The sequence below is a fragment of the Ambystoma mexicanum genome, chromosome 2q, assembly GCF_040938575.1.
Source record: "Ambystoma mexicanum isolate Mex_15411 chromosome 2q, UKY_AmexF1_1, whole genome shotgun sequence".
NCBI lineage: Eukaryota > Metazoa > Chordata > Amphibia > Caudata > Ambystomatidae > Ambystoma > Ambystoma mexicanum.
This window is the reverse complement of record NC_090924.1, coordinates 944,772,797-944,796,702: the sequence shown is the minus strand read 5'-3', so window position 1 is coordinate 944,796,702 and position 23,906 is coordinate 944,772,797. Positions and strand designations below refer to the sequence as shown.

At 41.9% G+C, this 23,906-nt stretch overlaps 1 protein-coding gene across 1 annotated transcript in view; it reads left to right on the top strand.

Moving 5' to 3' along the window:
- Positions 1-23,906, top strand: part of DNAH11 (dynein axonemal heavy chain 11) — a 4,227,155-nt gene that overhangs the window by 3,999,389 nt on the left and 203,860 nt on the right. The window contains exon 77 of the mRNA XM_069648254.1: positions 59-301. Coding sequence (XP_069504355.1) covers positions 59-301 — 243 coding nt within the window. The remainder of the gene's footprint in view (positions 1-58; positions 302-23,906) is intronic.

The following is a 23,906-nucleotide window of genomic DNA, read 5'->3' as shown; positions in this document are numbered from 1 at the left end:
CAGATGTCTGAAAAACCTTTCTAATCACTCCTTTTTCTCCTTTCTGCAATTATTAAAGTTTGAAAACGAGCTTTTGCTGGCCCCGGGATTTCCTGCACCACCTAACTTAGATTACACTGGCTATCATAAGTACATCGATGAAATGCTTCCAGTAGAAAGCCCAATTTTGTACGGCCTTCACCCCAACGCTGAGATTGGATTCCTGACAGTGATTTCGGACAGTCTTTTCAGAACTGTTTTGGAACTGCAGCCGAGAGATTCGTTTATTGGTGAAGGAGCAGGAGAGTCGCTAGAGGAGAAGGTAAAACGTTTCTATCTCCGGGTGACTGTTAGTAACATGTTTTACAATGCTAACCCAAGAGGCATTTTATTCTAGTTTCTTTTAAGTAATATACCTGTCCCTTTCATCTTGATCTGGTCGAGTTTAAGCCATTAATCATATTTGTAACTCATGATGTACTTGCTACGCCAGCGAATAATATTCAAGAGATTGAGTGAGGCTTTATTTCTTTAAAAGCAACTGCAGCTGTGTGCATTGTATACAAGGTCTGGTGAATTCAGCAAAACACGTGACACTAAAGTACCCTATAAAGACTGGCCTGTCTCAGATTCTCAACTCTGCAACAAGTTATCAGAGCTACAGTGCCAAGCACAAGGACAGAACACCTAGCTGTGTCTTCATTTGTAAAATATAACAGACAAAGTGATATAACACCCACCTGACGCCTGTACCCAGGTCAGCCTTGCAGGGACATAATCACAGCAGTATAGTACGCAAGCGCCCCTTGCCTCAAATGATTCTCAGGGCTATAGCTTCCAACTCACAAATCTATGACGAGAAGACCTGGTCCACTTCTTCCTGTCCCAATGGTAACATGTCTAAGCATCCCTCAGGCCCTTCACACTCAAGGGCTATTGTCCTATTCCCACGAAAAAGGGATATAGTGGCTCTCCCAGTATGCATAAATTATAAATTGGTTGGTGCGATACATTTCTGGTAGTAATTCTGTGACCCTCCCCGCCCCCACTATTTTTGGCAGCAGAGGAATTGCTACCAGTTTTACACACCGCCGAATTACATCTTTGGAGGTAAATTGGAGGATTTACCAACAGTGTGTAGCTGGAGGGAAATCCTCCACTTTACCTCCTAACTTGTCAGATTTACCAGAGTGGAATCGACATTTACGGTAAATTTGATGAAATCCCTATGGAGTCCTATGGACGCCAAAAATTAGTATTAAGAACAGCTTACCGCCACTTGTAATCGTGTGGTAAATCTGTGGAACTGAGTGGAAGTAACTCTAAACAAGCTTGACAGTAATTCTAACAGAATTACTGCAAAACGTGTAATGAGGCTGATAGTAGCCCTTCTCACTACCAAAAGATATAGCGAACTCATTATCAGGAAGTTCTGTCCTTTTCGCTGACAAAATGCTGTCATTCTCTCCTGGCCCCTGTAAGGTCCCAGGCCTCTCAGCACTCCCAAACCTCTTTGTTGTCTCAATCCTCTCAGCCATCCTTTGACACATCCTGCCTTTGTACCCACCTGCTGTCTCTGGCACTTCAGCTCTTTCAGGCATCTCAGAATACCTGGCAGCTCATCTCACTCTTGCTCCTCTTCTGACTTTGGCATCTCAGCTGGTTCGTGTTCCTCAACTGGATCTAGCTCCTAAGCTGGCTTTGCCCCCTCAACTCTCTGTAACCTTTCCATGCTTCAACTTCATCCACTCTTCTCCAACTCCTCCATAAAAATCTTCTCTTCTGAGTCCCCCTCTCTTAATCAGGAAACGGAGCCCTTTTCATTTTGTAGTGCTAGAGCCGTGTGGGGGCTCCCAGATTAGCTTAGGGCATCAGCGGTTTCTTTTCTGTGATCTATTGGATGTTAGGGTATTTAGTACTAAACTAGCGAAGAACGTCTTTAAAAGGGCTAGTTTTTATTTTGAAATCACACCATGAGTTTGCTGTTTTTGACTGGCAGCCTGTTTTACACCCTTTCTAGTTCCCTGTTCTGTTTTGTGGCAAGAAGCAGAGATATTTAGGTTTGAATTTCAGATGTCAATTTGCTACCCATTTTCCCGTCAAATTCAAATGGTGCTTCCTCTTGTTTTGGAGGGCAGCACACATGCGGCTGCACTTGATCAGGCTTAGATGTGCTTCTCCAGTTGTAATTTCCAATTGTGGCGGGGTGGGGGTGTCTGTTACTGGATGAGGAGTTTGTAGGGATGTGACCCTCCTGTTATCAGAATAGGTTTTAAGTTGTATTGACTCCTGCCCTCAGGGAAATATGAAAATGCTCCAGTTGAAAGGCTGGGTTTTATCTCTGCCGGATGAAGGCATTGCAGGCATTGGGTGCTCTTGTAGTCTGACTGGGTCTAGGTAAGCCCTGACTGGGCCTTAGAATGCCTTGCCTATTGCTACCAAGTAAAAGGGAAGGTGATGCTATTGAAGTGCATGGGGGTTTGTGGATTTTCTAGCTTCACTGACAACCGTGTTGTGACTATGGGGATGGGAAAGAGTGTTCTGTGATTGGCTTCGAGGCACTGACTCTGTTACATGACATGTCCTATTCTCCTAAACTCTCCATTGTATTTTGTGTACCTGGACAGACTCGAGCCGCATGATCAGGTTGCTCCCAACTATAACACCTTGGTCTCTGATCTTGCAGTGTAGACCTCCCCCTCACTTTTGGCTTCCTTTTGGCACGATTAATCCACAGGTCAACCCTTTAAGAGTTGTTCCCTTGGTAGATTACAATCACTGCTACATCAACAGGGTCTTCTTTTAAGCAAATTTTGATATGCAGGTATTTCCTGGAACACCCGATACAGAACAAAAGGTTGATCTCACTCTAGTTTTTTGTAGGTGTGGGAACTACACCAGTTTTGATTTTGCTGCCTGTGCTGCCTGAATGCAACAAGACCTGCATTGTTCCTGGAAAAGGTAAACAAGAAATCGATATTTGCCGGCCCAGCATATGCCACTCTTGTGTGTGTAGGTATCTGTGTTAATCCTTTGCATAGACTGCACTGAAAACTCTTGCTTCTAATCTCTCCGGGGCCACCTGAAGGTCGTTCTCCTAATCTGCCTCCTGTCAGCCAGTTTTAGGGATTTTGTTGAGGTGTAGTGGTCTTTTAGTATAGTCCTCCTACGAGTGAATGTTTTTTTCTTTGTAGGTTGTCTTTGCCAGTATTAGGTGGTACCGTGTGGGTTTTGCAGAGTAAAAGGCATATAACGATAATTTCAATTGTACTGGACCTCATTCAATTAGATCCCTTTTACAGACACTAGTACTCTCAGTCTAATAGTTTGGCACTTCACAATGTCACTCACTCCCACCTACTAGGACAAGGAACAAGCTGTGTTGCAACAATATATTTCTTTAATTTTAATTTGACCATGAAATGCAGAGGCGTAGACAGGATAGGGCCTGAGCGGGCAAGCCCCACCCAGAATCTGTAAATGCCCACTTAGCAGCATTGTGTGGGCATTTACAGATGTTATTGTCACTGCGGTGGGCCCAACAACCTTAGCCTCAGGCCCCACTTGTTAGATAATCCTGGCTAAGCCTCTGATTAAATGTATATCAGGTGACACCCCACTCTGAATACAAGAGAAATGCACCTGAAACAACATTGCGTGAAACACGTGTTAGGTAGAATTACAGGCAGTATCCTCTGGGACCACTACATACAATTAGGACTACAGGTGTTAGCCAAACTAACATTTGGTATAAGTCTGTACCACACAGTTTTTGGTAGTGAGCTGAGCAGCCAGGCTTATCTCAAGAGTGAATGTGAGCAGTACAAGTTGTTACACAGAGGACTTTCAATCACAGTGGTTCAAGTAAACACTTATACTCAAGGTTTCTTGGTAAAACACTTATTAATTTATTACACAATCATTTAGAAAACATTTCACTAGAGGAAGGCAACTTAATAATATAAACAAATACACTCCAATACGAAACTGTAAGCTTTTGAGGCAGTTTGAGCTCCCCTGAAATAGGAACAAAATGGCAGTTCAATTACTTAGCAGTGAGCAAAAAGGACATAAGTAAGTAGAAAAGATCACATGTAGTTTCTTAGGCAGTGCATATAGTTTCAGAAGAGTCAATTCAAGTCAATAGGCCAGGCCGAAGTCAATGGGCTAGTGTTCTGGATAGGAAAGAGCAGTTCTGGTATCAAACGGTAGAGTCTTTGCAAAAGTTCTCAGAAGTAGTTTAGGCGAAAAAGGATCATACGCTGGGTCACAAGCTGATTAGGCCTGTAAGTTGGTAAAGTTTCACAAACTTTCACAGCTAGAGTGGCGTTCTCTCAATCGTGTTGCAGTACAAAGGCACAGTACCTTTGTATGAAGAAAACAAATGTTTCTGAAGTCATGGTTCCTGGCAGGTCCTGCAGATCTCGCTGTTCCTGAGCCTCAGTCATGGCCACAAGAAGGAGGACATCGGCGGACTCCTGCACTGCACGGGATCGTTGAAGAAAGCAAACAAAATGGAGTCACTTCAGTTCCAGTAGCTGTAGCTTCAAGAACACAAACTGGTGTCCCTCTCCCTGGTTAATCCTAGCCAGCCTTGAGAATGGTATCCAGGTGTCTTATGAGTTGATTGGTCCCACCAACTCAAAGGAAGAAGCCGTCCTTGAAGGAGGTTCTCTGTTGAATGAAGTTTGGCAATTCGGACCTGCAGCAGGACTTCACCGGGCAAACCAACGGTCCAGGAGTTGCAGCAGCCATCCTCTTCCAGCTCGTCTTCGGTTCTTTCGTTCCAGTGGTCGACTCTGCTTTCCAGTCCTAGAGACTCGCCTTTTAAACAGTTTTCTCCCATTCATTCCAGCCTAGCTGTCACTCACCCAGCAGGGTGACTGTCCTTGCCGGACAATCCGCCATACAATCATGCCAGAGTGCATTTGGGTCTCCTAGGAGACTAAATTGTCAGAAATGGGCTTTGTTAATAGTTGATCCGCCAGGCGACTCCTTTCAATCCTTAGTTAACTCCTTTGGGTTGGTTTGTAGTGATACCAAATAGATTCAGTATCGCAGTTCGCTGGAGTGTAACGGTATAAAGCCTAAACCTGAAGATGACTGCCAGACGAGGAGCTGTCATTGGTGGGGGCAGTATGACTCAGAGGACAGTGATTGGTTTAAAGGAGAAATACAGTTTGTAAGTGAAAATGAAACCATGTTTTCTTTTACCGAGGATTCCCAGCCTGACGACAGGTAATATTCATGAGCATGTGAATCCATGCCAGACCCCATCCTGGAAAAATGCACAATCAGAACAGCCAGACTAAATTATAAAATAGGTCTGTCTGAGGGAAAAACCTGCTGGAAATGTGGGGTATAGAACGAGCTTGAGGGTGCTGTCTGCAGTAAGTATAGTATTTTATATTGGAAGATCGTAGCGCAGGCCCTACATGTTATGCAAAGTAATGATGTAAATCTTATTTCTCCTGATGAGTGGGTGAATCATTTTTTTTCCCTGTACAATCCCTCATCTCTGACCTATTTGCCAGCTATGACTCATTTGCCGCCACCAGCTGAGTTGGCTAGGACAGACAACAATTTCATTGTGTTTACTTGTCTAAAAGTCCGACAAGCCTTACTGTCCCTGCCCAATGGTAAACCTCCTGGGGGTGCCATGATACCACTAGACATTTTTAAGTTGAACTGCCAATTTGGTTCCAATATGTACAGAACTCATTAATGCAATCAGCACAAATCATCTCTTTCCACAGAGCAGGAGGCATGCTATCATTGTGTCATTTTTCAAGAAAGGGGCGTAGGGCACATCTATGCTGCTGTTGCCTTATCTCTGTGATTGGAAAATTAGTTTGTATTAGATTAAATGATTGGGTTAAGTCTGCTGCAATCTGGGCTGAGAAGCAGTATGGCTTCCAAAAGGTGTAGGGGGCCCTTGAGCAAGTGCTGAATCTAAGGCTTTTCCAAGATAACTTTGTCCTCGGGTTCCCAATTATACATGGACTTTACGGACCTTAGCTCCAAATTTGACAATGTCAACTTTGGGAATCCTTGGGAATTTCTGCCCTGTATATGCCATCCCAAACCTTTACTTTACATTTTGGTGTCCATATATGAGAACCTTACTGAAAAGGTGTGCATCGTTTGCACTAGTGAGCTGTCCCCAGCTTTGCAATCTACTGAGGGGTCAGACAGGGGTGCCTTTTGGCACTCCTGTTGTTTAATCTTTATATTATTTCTCCATTTTGCTTGCTACGCGTTACTATTTCGGACACCACAAAGGGGTGCAGGTAGGAATATCTGTGCCTTGGCTCATGCAGAAAACGGTGCTTTGTTTGCCCACATGCCTAAAGCTTTACAACTTCTGGTCTCTGGCTTTGTAGATTTAATGGCAGCCCATGATCTGAATCTTAATTCCATCAAATGACGGTGATGTGCATGGGTGGTCATAGGGGTAAACTACCAATGATGTTTGCAGCCACCAGGAGTCTCCAATGGATTAGAGAATTCTCTTACCTGGGAATCATCTTCAAGAATAACTTGGACTGGGACTCTTAGGTGTCTAACTGTGCCACACAATTCGCAAAGGTTGAGGGTGTAGTACTGCGATTCAGTAAGAACCTGGGTGGATGCTCTCTGGATACTATTCATCCCATTTAAACTGCTAGAGCTGTGCCAAGTGTCAGTTACGGGGTCATGGTCTGGGGCTACTGTTTTGTGGCCCCAATCCAATGGAAAGAGAATCAACTCCTGCATTGTTTATTTGGAGTGTGGTGGTGCCCCCGCCCACTAGCTGCATTTTGGAGTGCGGTGGTGCCGCCGCCTACTAGCTGCATCTGGAAGCTGTTTGGGGCTTTAACTCAGACACTGTAAATGTTAAACCTTTGAATTTGTGGACGAGATTATGGCGCAACAGGGAATGTGAATATCACCTAACGCATTTGCCAATTAAGGCCTCACAGGTAGGCGGTCGCCATCCCTGGCTGCAATCTATAAAACATGCTATGTCTTCAGTGGGATTTTGTAAACCATTCATGAATCCATTTGAGGAAGGGGCAGTTGGCATGCCAAAAATAAATGCTGTATTTGGACAGGGAAAAGACCTGATCCGTCAAAGTCTTGAGTTTGCAAAGCCCCCAGTTCAACATTTTTTAAAGTATTTTCCCCAATTCTGCTTTGACAATTATGCAAACTGGTTCTCAAACCCATGTGTGAGGGGAATTTTATTCAGTTTTAGAGCAAACCGTTTACCACTAGCCTCTGAAGTGGTTAGGTGGAATTCCAGCAAGACTAAGGCTATCACTCCTCGTGGTATTGTCATGGGAGCATGGTCGACCATGTAAGCCATTCTTTATTCTTTTGTTCCATCCTGAATAATTTAAGAGAAAAGTTTCTTCTTCCTATTTTTAGGTTGTATAATGTTCAGAGGATTGCCAGGAGTGTCAGAAGCAGCCTCATTGAGAAGCGAGAATCGTGGAGGTGCAGCTTGACACGCGATCACGCAGTCACGCAGATAGGTTCTTTCCTCTTGACCTCCCAGTGCCACTGAGCGAACAGTGGAGAACTGTGGTGTTTGGAGAGAGACGTTTGGAAAGAAGCGTTATGCCGAAATATGGAGCACTGGTGTTCCGGAGGCCCTGGTGACCCCAGGCATCACTAAATATTGTAGTGGTGTGGGGAGCATGAAAGAGTGCCTGGAATTGGCTGATGTTCCTGGAGCTGCAGGGTGCTTCCCTTGTGTTCCCAAGCGCAGACCGAAGCGTCTAACTGTGTTTTGGAGAGCTTGCAGGGACATCATTTAGGGGTCGCCAGAGGTCGAATCTGAGGTCTCCCTTGCGACCTCTATGGTCTCTCTTGCGACCTCTATCTTAAAAAGAAAAACGATTGTTGGTGATGCAAGCTCCTCGGCTGTGGCCAGCACCATGTGGCTCTTTACTTCTGGAGTGGCTGGCTTTCTTGATCAGGCCCCTGTAAAAAAAAAAAAAAAGACAAATAAGAACAGGAGGCCACAAGTCTAACACTTTCAGCACTGATCCTAAATAAGAAAGAATAGGAATACCAAATAATGTGTCTTTCTGGAATTCTATACAATAATTGGTAGACTCGTTAAAGGTTTATTTCAGGCACACTTCAGGGGGTGAGTCCCTGATTTAGTCTGTTCTTAAATGCCTCAACTCAGCCTTTCATCCTTCTGAGGTCGATAAATGGGTATCAACACAGGTTGGGTGATATTGGGTGCATATTTTTTCTATATAAAGCGCTTAAGCGTAAGTGCTGTGTAATAACACCTCATTATCATTTGATCATGGACGTCTGCTTGCATTCACAGTGATTTGGTAATATGGGCCTATACACACCGATCTTAACACTACATATGGCGATCCATTCTTGTATGAAATGTACATAGTGATATCGTAACCATATTTTTCGTAGTGTACAATGCTATGTGATGCCACTCCCTGTTTTGTCAACGGGTGAAAGGTCATGTTCCATGCTTCCCGCAATATCACTTAGGGGCAGGGTCAAATGACATCCCTTCCTGTGATGTCATCAGGTGGTCAAGGGACGTGTGATGTCACTTCCGCTACCCCTGGCATTTTGTTGAAATGACGCTTGGCTGCTGCATCCCATGTATCCTGAGATGTGCTGTCCTGTGCTACAGGGGAGGGGGAGGGATGTCGGCTCGTGCACCCGCTGCGGGTGGCCTCTGAGGCCCGGTGCATACATCAGTCAGTATCTCGGTAAAATGGGGGACGGGGGAGCGGGTGATAAAAAGCAGTGCTCGCAGTGACCGTAGTATGGGAAGCGGCCGTATGCTGAGGTGTACGGCTTGACCCGTGTGCTCTGCATTATTCTGCTTTATGCAGAGGCTGCTAATAAATACTGAAGCACGCTCTCATAAATAAATACTGAAGCCATCATTTAAAAATACATTCTGAAGCAGGTTACCCAGTGCATCAGTTACCCTTCTTTCTTCCCATTCACATCATGCCGGGAAAAATAAGACTAAAAACCAATAACTATAACCTACGTGTAGGAAAACAAGAGTAACTGGTAGAAATCAAGCCTGTGACCGAAGGGGGGGCCCTTCAACAGCAAGCTCTCCACAAAGCAAAATAAGTTCTGTCCCTGTGCCTGATACTATCATAGCATTCTTTTCCTCAGGAGTGGGAGTGGCCACACAAACATCTGAAGCACCACAGCTGACTAGTGAACATTTATTGCAGACCGTGGTCAGCGCGCCAAGTGTGGTTCACTCACCTGTGACACGTGAGCACAGTTCTGCTATGTTTGTTATTGCTGCAGTTAACGATCAATCGTTAACAGCATTGGACAATAATAACTCTGTTAGAAATGTGCTACACGCTTCAGAAAAAAATTGGAGGTGATCAAGATGCAGTAACACAAACGAGCCCAGATGGGAATGAGTTGCATAAACATTGTGCACCACTTTCACCAAGCATGCCCGACAGAAAAAACGAAACCTTGTAGTGTTACTGAAAGGCTATCTGCGCTCCCCAACTTGTTTATCGTTCAGGATAATGCTTACAACACCAGCACTACTTCAGAAGCCAGCACCTTCACAAACGAGGCTCAAGGCCAGCCATTGGCTATTCTTTTATTTTTATTTTTTTTATTTTTTATTGATATAGCTGTAAAATACAGCCTTTCAAAAACAGAAGTAAAAAGTACAAACAGTCAAATATATAAAACTTAAACATTTTTAAAAAAAAAAGAAAGAAAGACCTATCATATAAAAATAGAACACAATTAGCAGAAATTGCATGTAGTTACATTTAAAATTGATATCTTTACATAATAATACAGTTCACTTTCAGTCATTCATTCTAATTATAGTGGTTTAGCAACATTTATGTTACTTGAGAGACAATAGGGTCAACTTGGTTCAACAAAGTTAAAGAATCAATTAACAAAACACTCGCAATATTCATTTTTGGAGAGTGACTATTAAACACAATATTCCAAAAGGTCGCCACGCTTAACATAAAGTTAGCCTCAAACAGATGTTTAAACAATTTGCATCTCTGTTGTGCTAGGGCAGGACATTCGGAAATTAGATGTCTTAATGTTTCTGTCACCTTGGGCACAAGACAGAATCTGCAATTGGCATTGGGTGAAATTTTCCACATGAACCGCACTTCATTCGTCTGACAGATGTTCAACCTCAATCTCATATAAGTATATCTTGCTTTGGAGTCAGGAAATTTAGTTAAATAATTTTCAATCACATGTAGTTTTTTAATCGCAAAGGATTGTTGTTTGAATACTCGGGTTTTCACGCATTCATCTCTGGTTTTTATCCAATCATACAACCTATGCTTTGTTTTCGCCCTCTCAGGATTGTTCATGAGTAAGTCATTATCTATTCCAGACTTCTCCATTATCACTTTGACCCAATTTCTCCATCTCAGAATCGGCGAGTTATTCGATTCCAACATATGTCTACCTATTGTATGTAGTATTCCATTTTCACTAACTGCCATTAGATATTTGCGATACAGTTGTAGAACTTTCCATGTATAAACTGCATATAAGGATACAAGACCCATTTCGTGCCGTATAAGGCACATGGATGTAGACATTGGAAGCCCACAAACCTTTTTCCAGTATCGACCCTCAATTCTCACCCATATATTTTCACTAATAGTTCCTCTAGTTTCTGCTCCATAGGTTACAATTGGAGTTACTTTTTGTTTGTAAAATGTAATAGCAGGGAGTAAAGAGAATTTGCCAAATTTGGCTTGGATTATCTTGGTCTGGGCTATTCCAGTATTCACCTTAATATTGATTTCATCATAGTAAGGTTTATCTTGTGGTTCATTACTAATTGTCAAACCTAGGTACTTGTATTCAGAGACAATGCTTATGACTACATTCTGGAGTTGCCATCGGTCCAAAGAGGTTGTTTTTTTCTTTTTCCTTTTTTGATCAATTATCATTATTTTGCACTTTTCTTGATTTATTTTCAGTAAGTTTGCATCAGCGTAATCACTTAAACAAGATAATAGGGCTTGTAATCCCTTTGGAGTCTTAGCTAATAATACTAGATCATCAGCATAGAATAACCAGGGGATTGCCTGGCCTCCCAAACGTGGAGCATCTGATAATATTTTCAAAAAGTCATATTGTACCGCCGACATAAAAAAATGGAACAAAGTGCTTGCTAGAATGCATCCTTGCTTTAAACCCCGAAAAGTTTCTATGGGGTCTGACAAGGTGCCATCTAGAGCCAGTCTAATTTGAACAGTGGTTTTAGAGTGTAATTCATTAATCCAGAATATAATATAGTTCGGACATTTTGCATCTTGAAGTTTGTTAATTAGCAATTGTCTACATACAGAATCAAAAGCCGCCTGAAAATCAATGAAGGCTAGGTAAACTGCCTGTCCTTTCAGATGTTCCTGTTTCTTGATGACCTCTAATATGTGAAGATTAATCGCTGTTCCCATTCCTGGCATAAAGCCAGTTTGATTGGGGTCTCTAATTCTCACGTCACTTAGCCATTTATTAATATCTCTGAGTAGCAAACGTGCAAATATTTTGCTCGGTATATCTAAAAGAGATATAGGTCGATAGTTCTTTGGATTTTTGTTGTCACCCTTCTTATGGATGGGTATTGTGATGGATTTTCTCCAAGAGTCGGGAATAGAGGACATTAGCACTGTTTGTCTGAAGATAATAGTTAGAATTTGAGCCCATGCTGTGGGATTCTTTTTTATCATAAAGTTGGAGAGTCCATCAGGACCCGGAGCACGAGATGTAGACAACCTCGAGATATACATTAGAATATCATCAATATCAAAGCTAAGATTATCAGTTTGACTTGGTGTATCAATATGCTGCTGTCTTATTGTTAAAGTACTCGCATATATAGTTTTATAAAAATTAGACCAGACCTCTTGTGGAATCGGATTCATCTGATTCACTATTTGAATCCTCGTCTGCGTTTGTTTTAAAAGTGACCATATTTTGGCAGAGTTCTTCTCTTGGCAACTACGTAGCATAGCCTCCGCATCACGTTGGTACATTATGGCCTTCCTGGCTTTTAACCAATTCTTATACTTGGTTTTTAATGATTTCAGTTGACTTAAATATTCTGGAAGATTTTTCTTTATAATTTCCCTTCTATTAGCTCTATATCGGGTTTTATACATAGCTACCTCTTGATCGAATATATGCAGGGATTTCGGCTTCGCGTTGTTATAATTTTTTCCTTTCAACTTGAATATCTGCATTTGTTCTACATAGGAAGGACGGGTATTGGAATCATAGTCTTTGACATCATTCTGAGGGCAATTCAAAGTTTCCTCTAGAAGTTGTAAGGACACTGGGGTCCAATGGAATCTATTCTGTGCCGTATTAGTTGTTAAATTACGGGCCGAGGATGAGTCATATTTCTTGTCGTCAACTAACCAGGACCATTTCATAGATTGGATATCATGATCACTTATTTTTTGATTTATAATCCGATATTCAGATACATACTTAAACAAATCTCTATCCACATAGGTGTAATCAATTGTGGCTACTTGGACACCTCTATGCCAGGTGTTGTTAGAGGGCATATCACCGTACTTCGCTCCATTTAGCATTAGAAACTGTCGATCTAACATGTATGTATTCCACCTTTTAGCTAATGTCGTCAGAGGTTTCCCCATTTTATTCAAGCAAGTCAAATTCAAGTCGCCCGTTATGATTACATTATTACACATTTGATCAAGTAGTGTTAATTTTAATACTTCATCCATAGCCGCAAAAAAGACAGAATCACTTATTGCAGAATGGTTCCAATAGATGTTTAGTAATCCAATATCGGATGTCTTAAATTTTAGCCTTACCAATTGTAAAAAGCTGTTCGGTGAGGACCAAGGCTCAATTTTCATATTGGGTGAAGATTTTATGGCAACCATTAGACCTGCCATGGGTCTACCTCTGACTGGCACAGTAGCAGGAGTTAATATTATTACATGATTGTCCCACACTGGAGCAACAGATAGCCATATTTCTTGAAAAACCAATATATCATATTTTAACAATAGATTATCTTTGGAATAAGTTAAATGTTTGAAACCTCTTGTATTCCAAGAGGCCATCGATAACGTTTTTGACTTTTGGCTTAGCTAATTACCATTCATTCTCATCTCTCTCTCAGCAAGTATTTGTTCATTTTCACTTGACACGGCTATCCGTGGAATGCCACTTTGGCCTTTCTGGTACACATTTACCTTGGGTACAAACTGATTTCTGTGATTAGGGAATTGTTGTTGATCCCACAATACTGGATTTAACAAGATGAAGCCCAATTCATATATATGATCTCTCGCTTCCCATACTGCGTTTTTAACAAAACATGATTTCATCCATATTTTGATCATCGATAGATCATTACTATGCGGAAATTCAATTTGATCTATGTCGCTCGAACATATTCCTTCCAAAGCCTGTACTTCGGCAAATATGTTCATCACAGATTGCCTGTTCAAGTCGAAAGATTGATAGGGCTCGGGCCGACACTGCATCATTAGACAATTTATATTCGAGTCTCTCATAGATGTTCGATAGCCCACTTTAGATGTATAATTAACTTTTGACTGCAGGGGATTATTAGATTGTCTCCCAAAATTATCCATAGGTGTGTGTGTGCTTACTCCACAGTCCTTACTCATGGGGGTGTCTTTCATATTCACTTGAGCACTAATTCTTTTTAAAGATTGCTCTATTTCTGTTTTCCATGCTAACATTTGTAAATCTTTATCCTGTCCTTGTTTATTAATCTCGTGACTATCACCCATCTTTCCAAGACATACAACTTCATCATTCATTAGCTGTGGCACAGGCTTGGGAGAACTGCTCGGGCTATCATTTACTGAATTCATTACTGAACTTGTAGTTGTTTTGATTGCACCACTAGTCAACTTATTGATTAGTTCTTTCACTGATTTACCATTGTCAGTTTCCCTTTGTTGTTCAGATAACTGAATCAGACTATTCAGAGGTTCATAGTCTGCGGGGATACGTGATGTAATTAGTCCTTGACTCGCTTTTTGAGATATCACTTTTTTGTACTTATTGGCGATAGCAGTACGTGCTACCGCAGCAGCTGATTTAGGTAGAGTTAAGGAACGAATGAACTGCTTGGTTCCTGTGATTTTAGGGTTAGAGACCTGTTTTATTTTTTCCGTGATAATTTTAGCAGTCACATTTGGTTTTCTTTTTTTAGAATCAAAGATGTTGTAGGTCGGGGTATTATCATTTTCAGAGACCCCGGCCCCAATCTGACCAATATTATTTTCCTCCTGTAACGGAAGCTCATTCTTGCCCACTTCCAGATTTTTTATTTTGTCTTTCTTCTTTTTCGCACACATATGTCCTCTTTTACACTCCTCCTGTGTGTCATTAATGAGTTCTATTGGGATGCTTTCCTGATCTTCGACAATTATAGCTTTGGTGGGGGACTTCTCCTTCAATACTTCCATTATACTTTCACCTTTTTTCTTTTTGGCTTCCAGTTGTGCTATATTTAATTGTCCCTGTGTGCAATCAATTAACAAAATTTCCTTTTGTTTCGAAATTATTTCTTCCGTGCTCGAACCTGTATTCCCTAGCTTACAGTTAAAAACCCTATTTTGACCCTCTCTGCAGACACAACTATACTCATTGACAGTATTTTTTTGAAGCAGTTTCGTTATAAGGGCATATTGGTCACTTAATTTAGTGTCCAGTGTATCATACAGTCGTGTGAGCAAAAAAAGAGCAGCATTCATAGTCTGTAGTGAGGTTTCTAAACCTATTACAAAATTTCCCGGCATCGGTTGTGTTTTTTCAATTGGGACAGAATGGTTACGCCGTGGAGTTGGTTGTGCAAATGAAGACGACACAGATGAGATATTGTGTGCAGGTGAAAACATCATGGGAGAGTGATATAGATCTTGTTTGTCTATACTATCGTCTAGATTTTGTTTCGAATCATTTAGCATTTTTAACTCAGATGAAGTGTGTCTACTTTTTTTAGGAGTAACTTCTATTCTCTCCTCATTCACATTCACTCTACTACTTTTGTCTACAGAGACATACTGCTCTTTTTTCTCACTGCTCAGGACATTATTTATTGTTATTTGAGTACTCAGTAAATTTTTAGAGATTGCCGTTGGTACTTCCACCACCGCTTTATCTTGAAAATCAATTACCTCACACATTCCTGCAGCAACTAGGGAATCCGGTAGAGATAATTGCATGCTCTGGCTAGATTCCATCATATCTATACCAATTGAATTCCGATCACAAATAGCTGTTTCTTGCCTTTGGGTGTGAACAGTCGCAGTGTTACTTTCGTCTTTACCCCCAGGGGCACAACATTTTCTAATATCAGATAGAGCCGAACAAGTTCTTATACTTGAGGCCGATTTACTTGCACGCACTAGATTGATTGTTCTAGAAGACAATTTGGGCGTGGAAATAGCCCCACGTGCGCATGCATTAATGGCTTCTTTCGGCGGCATCCCGGTTCGCAACGTCATAACCATTTCAAATGTAATGATTTTAAGAAAACCCCTTCGTTGTCACCCTTGCTAACAAAGATACAAACTTGTTTCTGGCCCACCTTTATGTTGTAGTTTAAATTCAAATGTATGACTACCTAAGTACCGTCAGGTTCGCTCAACAACAAGAAAAGTGGTGTGTTCATAAAGCATAAACAGCTAAACAGTCTAGCATTTACACTTTTTTACGCACGATGCGAAGAAAAAGAAAGAGAAAAAGAAAAACCAGTATGTTAGCCCCCAGCCCTCAGCCAGCAGACAGCCGACAGCACTTCTCAATGCACTTCCTCCAAATGCGCGCGCGCCAAATGCGCGCGGCCCGTTGTTTAAAAGGATTATGGGAGAAGGGGGCGGAGCTTACGCTCGTGGCTCTGTAATTAAGTAAAATAAAGAAGATATCTTAAGTATTTTGGCACAATAATTAGTGTCCTTAGTATATTATACAAGTGTCTCTTCTCCTCGGTATCCAGAGTATCTTTACCAGTTCAAACTCTGTAAATTCGTGTTCACAACAATTCGGGCATTCGAACTCCTCAGCAGCCGACAGCACTTCTCAATGCACTTCCTCCAAATGCGCGCGCGCCAAATGCGCGCGGCCCGTTGTTTAAAAGGATTATGGGAGAAGGGGGCGGAGCTTACGCTCGTGGCTCTGTAATTAAGTAAAATAAAGAAGATATCTTAAGTATTTTGGCACAATAATTAGTGTCCTTAGTATATTATACAAGTGTCTCTTCTCCTCGGTATCCAGAGTATCTTTACCAGTTCAAACTCTGTAAATTCGTGTTCACAACAATTCGGGCATTCGAACTCCTCAGCAGCCGACAGCACTTCTCAATGCACTTCCTCCAAATGCGCGCGCGCCAAATGCGCGCGGCCCGTTGTTTAAAAGGATTATGGGAGAAGGGGGCGGAGCTTACGCTCGTGGCTCAGTTCAAACTCTGTAAATTCGTGTTCACAACAATTCGGGCATTCGAACTCCTCAGCAGCCGACAGCACTTCTCAATGCACTTCCTCCAAATGCGCGCGCGCCAAATGCGCGCGGCCCGTTGTTTAAAAGGATTATGGGAGAAGGGGGCGGAGCTTACGCTCGTGGCTCAGTTCAAACTCTGTAAATTCGTGTTCACAACAATTCGGGCATTCGAACTCCTCAGCAGCCGACAGCACTTCTCAATGCACTTCCTCCAAATGCACTGAAAGTCATATTGAAAATGAATGGAAATAGCTTGGATGTTATCACCAGTATACTGCTTCATCAGCATGACTACCCCAAAGCAGAACAGTATTTGGATGCTCTCATTGAGGCAGCAGGATTACTGTCTACAAATATCCCACCACCAATAACGGATGAGGAGCCGGTGCTTTCTGGATCCGCTATATATATAACGAACGACAGTCAATCTTGTGGCAAAATTAACCAGGACAACTCCGTTTTTTTATCCAGAAAACAGAGAAGGCCACTAAAGAGATGGAAAAATGGACAAATAACTGCCACTGGCCCTACTAAAGCTGCTAGTGAGCCAGACGAACAAATGGAAATTCCTTCGGAATCAGCCAGTGGCAGAATGCAGCAGAGGAAATAAATTGGCAAAAAGAAAAAAGCCCCCAAAACAAGGGGCAAGTTAATGAGCTGGCTGATTGGTGACAATAAGAAAAAGCCAGCTGACATCCCGGAAGAGAAAGATGAGAACTGCAAAGAGCTCTCATCAGACATCATAAGCGACTTCATGCTGGGCGAGCTCAATGTGGAGCAGACGCTAAGTAATCATACACCTAAAAAAAGGAACCTCATACACCTCAAAAAAGGAACCCTGCCACTGTGGCTGAACACTTGCCGTCTGGATCGGCACCTCCAGCAAAGAATCAAAAAGCGTTCACTATAACGCACTGTGGTCAGGACAGCTCTAAACATGGATCTCAGATAAACAGAGCTGCAATACTGGCCATTTTGCATTCTATTGTCCCGTTACATATATTGGATACTAGAGATTTTTCGATTTTGTAGAACTGGTTAAATCCACCAACATAACCATGAGTAGAATTCACTGTCACAGACTGAGGTGGCTAGAATGATCCGTTCAAATTGTGATAGATTTAAAGAGCTGGGCTATGAGCTAGATGCAAAAATAGTGCCATTGATGACCATCAGCACAAAGCATAAGGGAAATACAACGTCAACAGTAGCGGATCAAATAAGCCTGTCGCTTGTACTCAATAATGCACCAAAGGCAACACAAGAAAATATCTTCGGTACTCTTAAATGGCTCATTGACATTGTCACCTCCAAAGACGATACATCCAAGTGAAATTTGTCGGGTTGTTCCTGGAACACTAGAGGTTTTACCCATTTATCAAGCAATCAAGGATCATTAATAGAGGTCTCTAAACACAACGTCTTCCTGCTGCAAGAAACATGGAAGATCTCACCCATGTGCATAGATGGTTTCCAGATATTCCAGATTCCGGCAAAAAAGGGCATTTCAGGTCACCCATATGGTGGACTGGCTACTGGTATTAAAACCTTTATGAGTGCCAGCACAGTTAGCACATTCAAAGAAAACCCTAATGTGACTGCAGTGGTAATATCTTTCCCAGATAGACAGTAGTGTGTGCCTATTTGGAGAGAAGGTAGACATTATTTTAGGCAGTGACCTCAATGCAAGATGCAAATGTATGCATGAATGTTTTGAAACTGACCATGTATCAAGATCATCCATTATGCATTGAATGCTAAAGGTGCACTTTGGGTGAACTTCCTACAGGACTGGGATTGCAGTATGATGAATGGTGGTACAAATGGAGATCTTCCGGATAAGGCTAAATGGACGATGGGTAAAAAAACAGCGACTCTGGATTAAATATTCATTAGTCAAACTTTGATAGCTGATGTCCGTCAACTAAGAATACTGGACATCAATCATAGTGACCACGCTCAAGTGGTGTTGAGTTTGTCTTCTCTGTGTGTTTTTCACTATGATTCTTTGGTTGTGGACCTTGACATAAATAGGGGCGGTAACAGGCTAAGTTGGTCTCAAAAAGAACATTGATCAAGCAAGTATATCCATGGTCATGTCTGATGGCAGGGAGTCGGAGATTCCGGCCAACATGTCTGCGGTTGAGACAGAAACATGGATTAAGGATTGGTCTTTTCAATTTGCTACTGTTAAAAGTTCTCCAACTCATTTGTTTAATAACAGCTATGGTCACCACGTTGACCGTGCAATCAGAGATGAGAAAAGAACAATGAGGAAAGAGATTTGCAAAGTAAAAATCCATCTGTACACTCTGGCAATCAGTGCTCAACTGATAAAATCCATCAAAAGGAAATATTCAAAATAGGTCAAATGGTGGCGCTATAAACAAAACAAGAGTCGTGGCAGAAGCTTGTAGCAGCAGCCACCAGTGGTCACCCAAAAAAACTGTGGCAATTAATAAACAAATGCAGAATTCCGAAAGCTTGAATGCTAACTGCCTCTATAAGTGCTCAAAGATGGTTTACCTACATTGGCTCGGTCTTCTCCTCTAAAGGTGATCAGCAGGAGATTGTCCCATTAGCTACTGGATGCCAATTGTACTATGATGAAGAGGAGATTCAGTCCTTAATAATAGGCTTAAACGAGTCTAAAGATCCAGGCCCAAATGGCCTGGACAACGAAGTGCTGAAAAGTAACCATGAATGGTGGTCTAATATCCTTGTAATATTGTTTAACACATTTTGTGCAACTGGTGTAATTCCCAAGTCTTGGAAATGCTCCTGGCTGATCCCAGTATACAATAAAGGCAGACAAGAAGATCCCACCTATTACACATTATTCACCCTTATGGATGTTTCAGGGAAAATATTTGCTTGTTTGATCTTAAAGCGACCAACACTACACATCGTATAAGATTGCTGGACCAGCTTATAACACAGGCAAAGGTCAAGGCAGCCCATATTTGTTCACAGTGATGGTGGATTTCAGCGCTGCATTAGACTCAGTTGTACGTGTCAAATTGTGGTAAAAGTTGGAGGCTTATGCGTGGCCAGACCATCTCCTGCGAATGGTACGTGACCTGTATTCTCAGACCATGGCTCAGGTGAGGCTGGGTGGTGGTGGCGCATTAACAAAGTCTGTCCCTACAAATATAGGAGTTTGTACCTCTATTGCTTAATATCTATCTGGATAATCTATCTGCTAGATTGGCGAGGGCAGTAAATTACCCACCCAAATTATACTGATTGAAGGTCACATGTGATTCGTATGCAGATGACATTCTAATATGTGACTGTACATTCTCGGGCCTGAAAAGAAGTATACACGAGCTACAAAGATATGCGGAAGAAAATGGCCTTGCCATAAATTATGGCAAGACAAAATTGCTACTATACTCTCACAAAACAATAACTGTCCCGAGATGAATATGCATGAACAAGTACATAGAACACGTTTATAGCTATAAATATTTAGGTAACCAGCTAACAGCTAAGGGTGACTATTGTGAATGCATTATGGACAAAAGGAAAAACGCTCTGGCCCTTATTGCCACGATTGCGAGGTGCTCTAAAGAGTACACTGTTTTCAGCCTTCTAGGCACCCTGACGCTATACAAACAATGCTTTTGTGCAACTTTACTATATGGCCTAGATGATTTATGCATGCGTGACCTTTCCTATTTAAAGATCTTGGAGGGCAGGTTCTAGCGAACTGTACTTGGTTTGGGACCCAGTGTGCCTATTGAACATCTAAGGCTGAAACCCTGCTTACTCTCCCTCGCCTCCATGGACATCAAACAACGTTGTTTGCTATTCATAAAGGCGAGGTCCAATCCTGTGTGTTCTCTCCTTGCTTTACTGGGCGGGAAATATGGCTACAAGCCTCAGGATGCATTTGAGAGGTTGGTGCATCAAACTTCTATCGCCATAGACTGGAAGCCAACCTGGGGCTGCAACTATTATGTGCTGCAAAAAAGCTTTGTATCCAAACTTGAAAAATGGGATAGGTCGAAGAATTATAATTAGCTGAACTAAAAAGCTACAAGGAGTGATGTAAATTGGTGCACAGTCTCCCAGAAATACTTACTGCTGTGTCCTTCGCATGCTTTGCGGAGATTCGTTCTACTGTTGAGAATGAATAAGCTTCCTGTATTTGCAAGCACAGGACCTGAGTTGGGGATTCCCAGAGAAAATAGAATATGCTGTACGTGCAAATGAGATGGGAAACAGGAAACAGCACAACACGTTTTAACGGAATGCCTATGTATATGTCTATCCTCGGAAAATTCGTACATGATTACGATAACATCAAGAGTGACTGGTTTTGGATGAGTTGTTAATACATCTAGTCAATCTTGCCATATTGCACTTTATTCGGTTTGGCTGAGAGTCTAAAAGTTGCTATAGATTGTAATTGCTTTCTGCTGTTAAAGTATAACTGATGAATTGTTCATAAAATGTGTGTTAAGTTATTTTATGTATGTTTAAATTGCGGTATATGAATCTTAATGTTCTTGACGTTGTAGTATATGTCACAAATGTTCTAGTACTGTGGTTTTATTAATGTTGTTTTGTTGTTGTGAAAGGTTTGTATGAAATATAACACAATAAAGATTAAGTAGAAAAGAAAGGAAATAACTTTAGAATATTAAATGAGACCAAGATGCTTTTTTTTCTCATCCTTGCAAGAGTGTGGTCCACTCCATTTATGGTTTTATTGAAAATGCCCTATTTCTTAAGAAAGTTCAAGGTTTTTAATTTTGTATTCAGTGTTTATTTGTGTGGCTCTCTTTTATGAAATTGTACTTACTGACTGACATGTAAGCCTCTCAATATATATTTTACACAAAATAAAGGTTATTTACTGACTGACATGTTAGTATATCAACATATATCTTGCACAACTGCTCTCCTGGACAATCAACATTTTGTGGACTATAAATAATTCAGACATTACCTTTCAATGGCATGTGTAAGGAACTCACGGTGACAACAGTAAAGACCGAAACAAGTGATCACAGTTCAAGGGTGTTTATTAATCTGTAAGTGCAGTGTGGAGAAACGCCTAAAATTAAACCTAAATGTAAGATGGGAGCAAGTGTCGACCATCAAATGAAAAATAAGGCAGCCCTGGTGGCGTCTTGTCAAAGTAAAAAGCCTATACTAGGAAAAACATGTTGTCAATTCCTTACAACTAATTACAGAAAGAGTGTGGGATAGGGTATTCAAAATAAGGAAGAAAGTGTTCATAAATAATAAGTCAGGCTGTGATTGCCTCAAGGTCTCCCTTCCCCATGTTTTTAGCACAGCACAAGGTGGGACTTGAAGCACAGCACACGCTCAAGCCTTGCCAGCATGAGCTAACAGTTCTGCATCAGTTATCAGATTCTTCAATGGTTAAGTCTCTTTATACTAAAAAGTCTCTTGCCTTCGAGGCCTGATACTTTCAACAAACAAACGCAAAGTTCTGCTCTACGAACATTTTGGCTGATAGCTTCACCTCTGGGTCCCTCTCTACTGGGCGCTGACCCCTCAAAACACTTTGGGTGTTGGCTTCACCCCTGGATCCCCCTCTTCTGGGTGCTGACCCCTCATATGTATTCAACAATTTAACAAGACAGTTCCTTTTTCAGCAAACTTTGGGTGGTAACTTTCCAACACTGGATCTCCCTCAGCTGGGCACAGACCCCAGAAGACAAGGGGGACACTTCCCTTCTCCTTGTCTTCAAATGCTCGCGCTTTCATAAATCTTAATGTCTTTTTACATGGGTTTTCAGCCCTTACCACTGGTTGTCGGCTTCCCTCTGCCGGGTTCACTCGCCGACATTTGGTTGTCGGCTTCCCTCTCGTCGACTTTACCAACAATTCTTCATGGAACTTTTAGACTCTGCCCCTGTTCATTAGCATCCCTCGTCAGGGTTCACTCTTGCTAATTTCCACAAAACACAATTCATATGCTATTTTTCAACACACAGAATTCATTTCCCTTAACAGTCACAGTTCTCTTTTGATCAAAGGCTTTCGATGGTACAGAGGAATTTACGAGACCCCGGTATGAGCACTTAGACCATTTTTCACCGCTTCTCAAGGCCTTCTGGTTCGGTAGTTTTTACCATTGAATAATCGCCCAGAGTTTCCTGCTTGGGCACACACATGGTGGCGGACTCCTCTGAATCTGGTTTTTCCCCTCCTTTGTTAAGAGTATTTGTTTGCTTTTCAAAGTTCAAATTAGCCTTCGACTACTTTTCATTCAACACAGTTCGGTTTCCTGTCGACACTCCCCTCGACTCACTGGCTTTGGTGAATGGCTTGTCTTTCTTTTGCCTCAGAGTCAAGGTTGGTACTACAGAGACCAGCGTCTATCCCTGGCTTGGCAATCAGCGGAGCAAGGTCTCATGTACCATTGACATCTGGCGCAGTACACGTTGTCTATTGTTCACAGACATATCGTTCCCTCTGTGGAGGCTTCACAGGCCTTGGTTGGAAAGGGCAAGGTCGACTCTCTCCTTGTCACCCTCTGGGTCTGCTCCATCTTTCTGCTCCTCTTGAACTGCTGAACTGAGTTAGCTCTTACATCGTGTTATCTACCTTGCTCGTCCTGTGCTCTTGTGCTCCACCTTTTATGGGGAAGGGAAAGGGCCATTAGCTGTGTGTGATTCTGTTCTATTGCCTGACCCTGGTATTGGGACACGTCAGGTAAACGCCTCTGGTGTTAGACTGTTGTCTTTCATGCTGTGTGAAAGTGTTCGTGTGGAGATAGTGGGGGTAGTGTTTTGGAATATCCTACTTAGCAGGATGGGGAAAAGGTGTCAAAAGAAGGGGGTTACCACCTCTCGCCCGTCAGTGTCCCACTCCCCAATAACGCCCCATCCAGGTGATCCTCCCTTACTGGTCCACCCCCAGGAAGTACATCCAATAGCAATGGCTGTGTCCTGGCCACCTGGATGACAGATCCCCAGAGACTAGCCAGGGAGGTTTCTCACACATGTTACTTTAATAAATTAGATGTTTGTTTAATAATTATCCCTATAATTAAAGCTTATCTCAGGAAATGTTTTGCAGCAATTGTATAGTGACATCTGTGGCAGTGGAAAACATTGGAAATATCAGAGACTACAACCCTGGCAATCTTACATCTTGAGTTATATTTAAATGCTCAGGAATGTCATATGCAAGTGGAAATAGCACATGGGTTACTTGGATTGTCCCCTTCTCTACACAACACACTTGCCAAGTGTGGTTTCTAAAAGGTGAGGAAAACCTTAACATTACAATTGAACAAAAACTGCGGTTGTCCCACTAGAAACTACTCTGTGTTCTGTTGTTTTGATTATAAATGAGCCGAGGGGTGAGTCTGCAGGGATTATTAGCCATTTAGAAAAGGAATTATGCTGTAA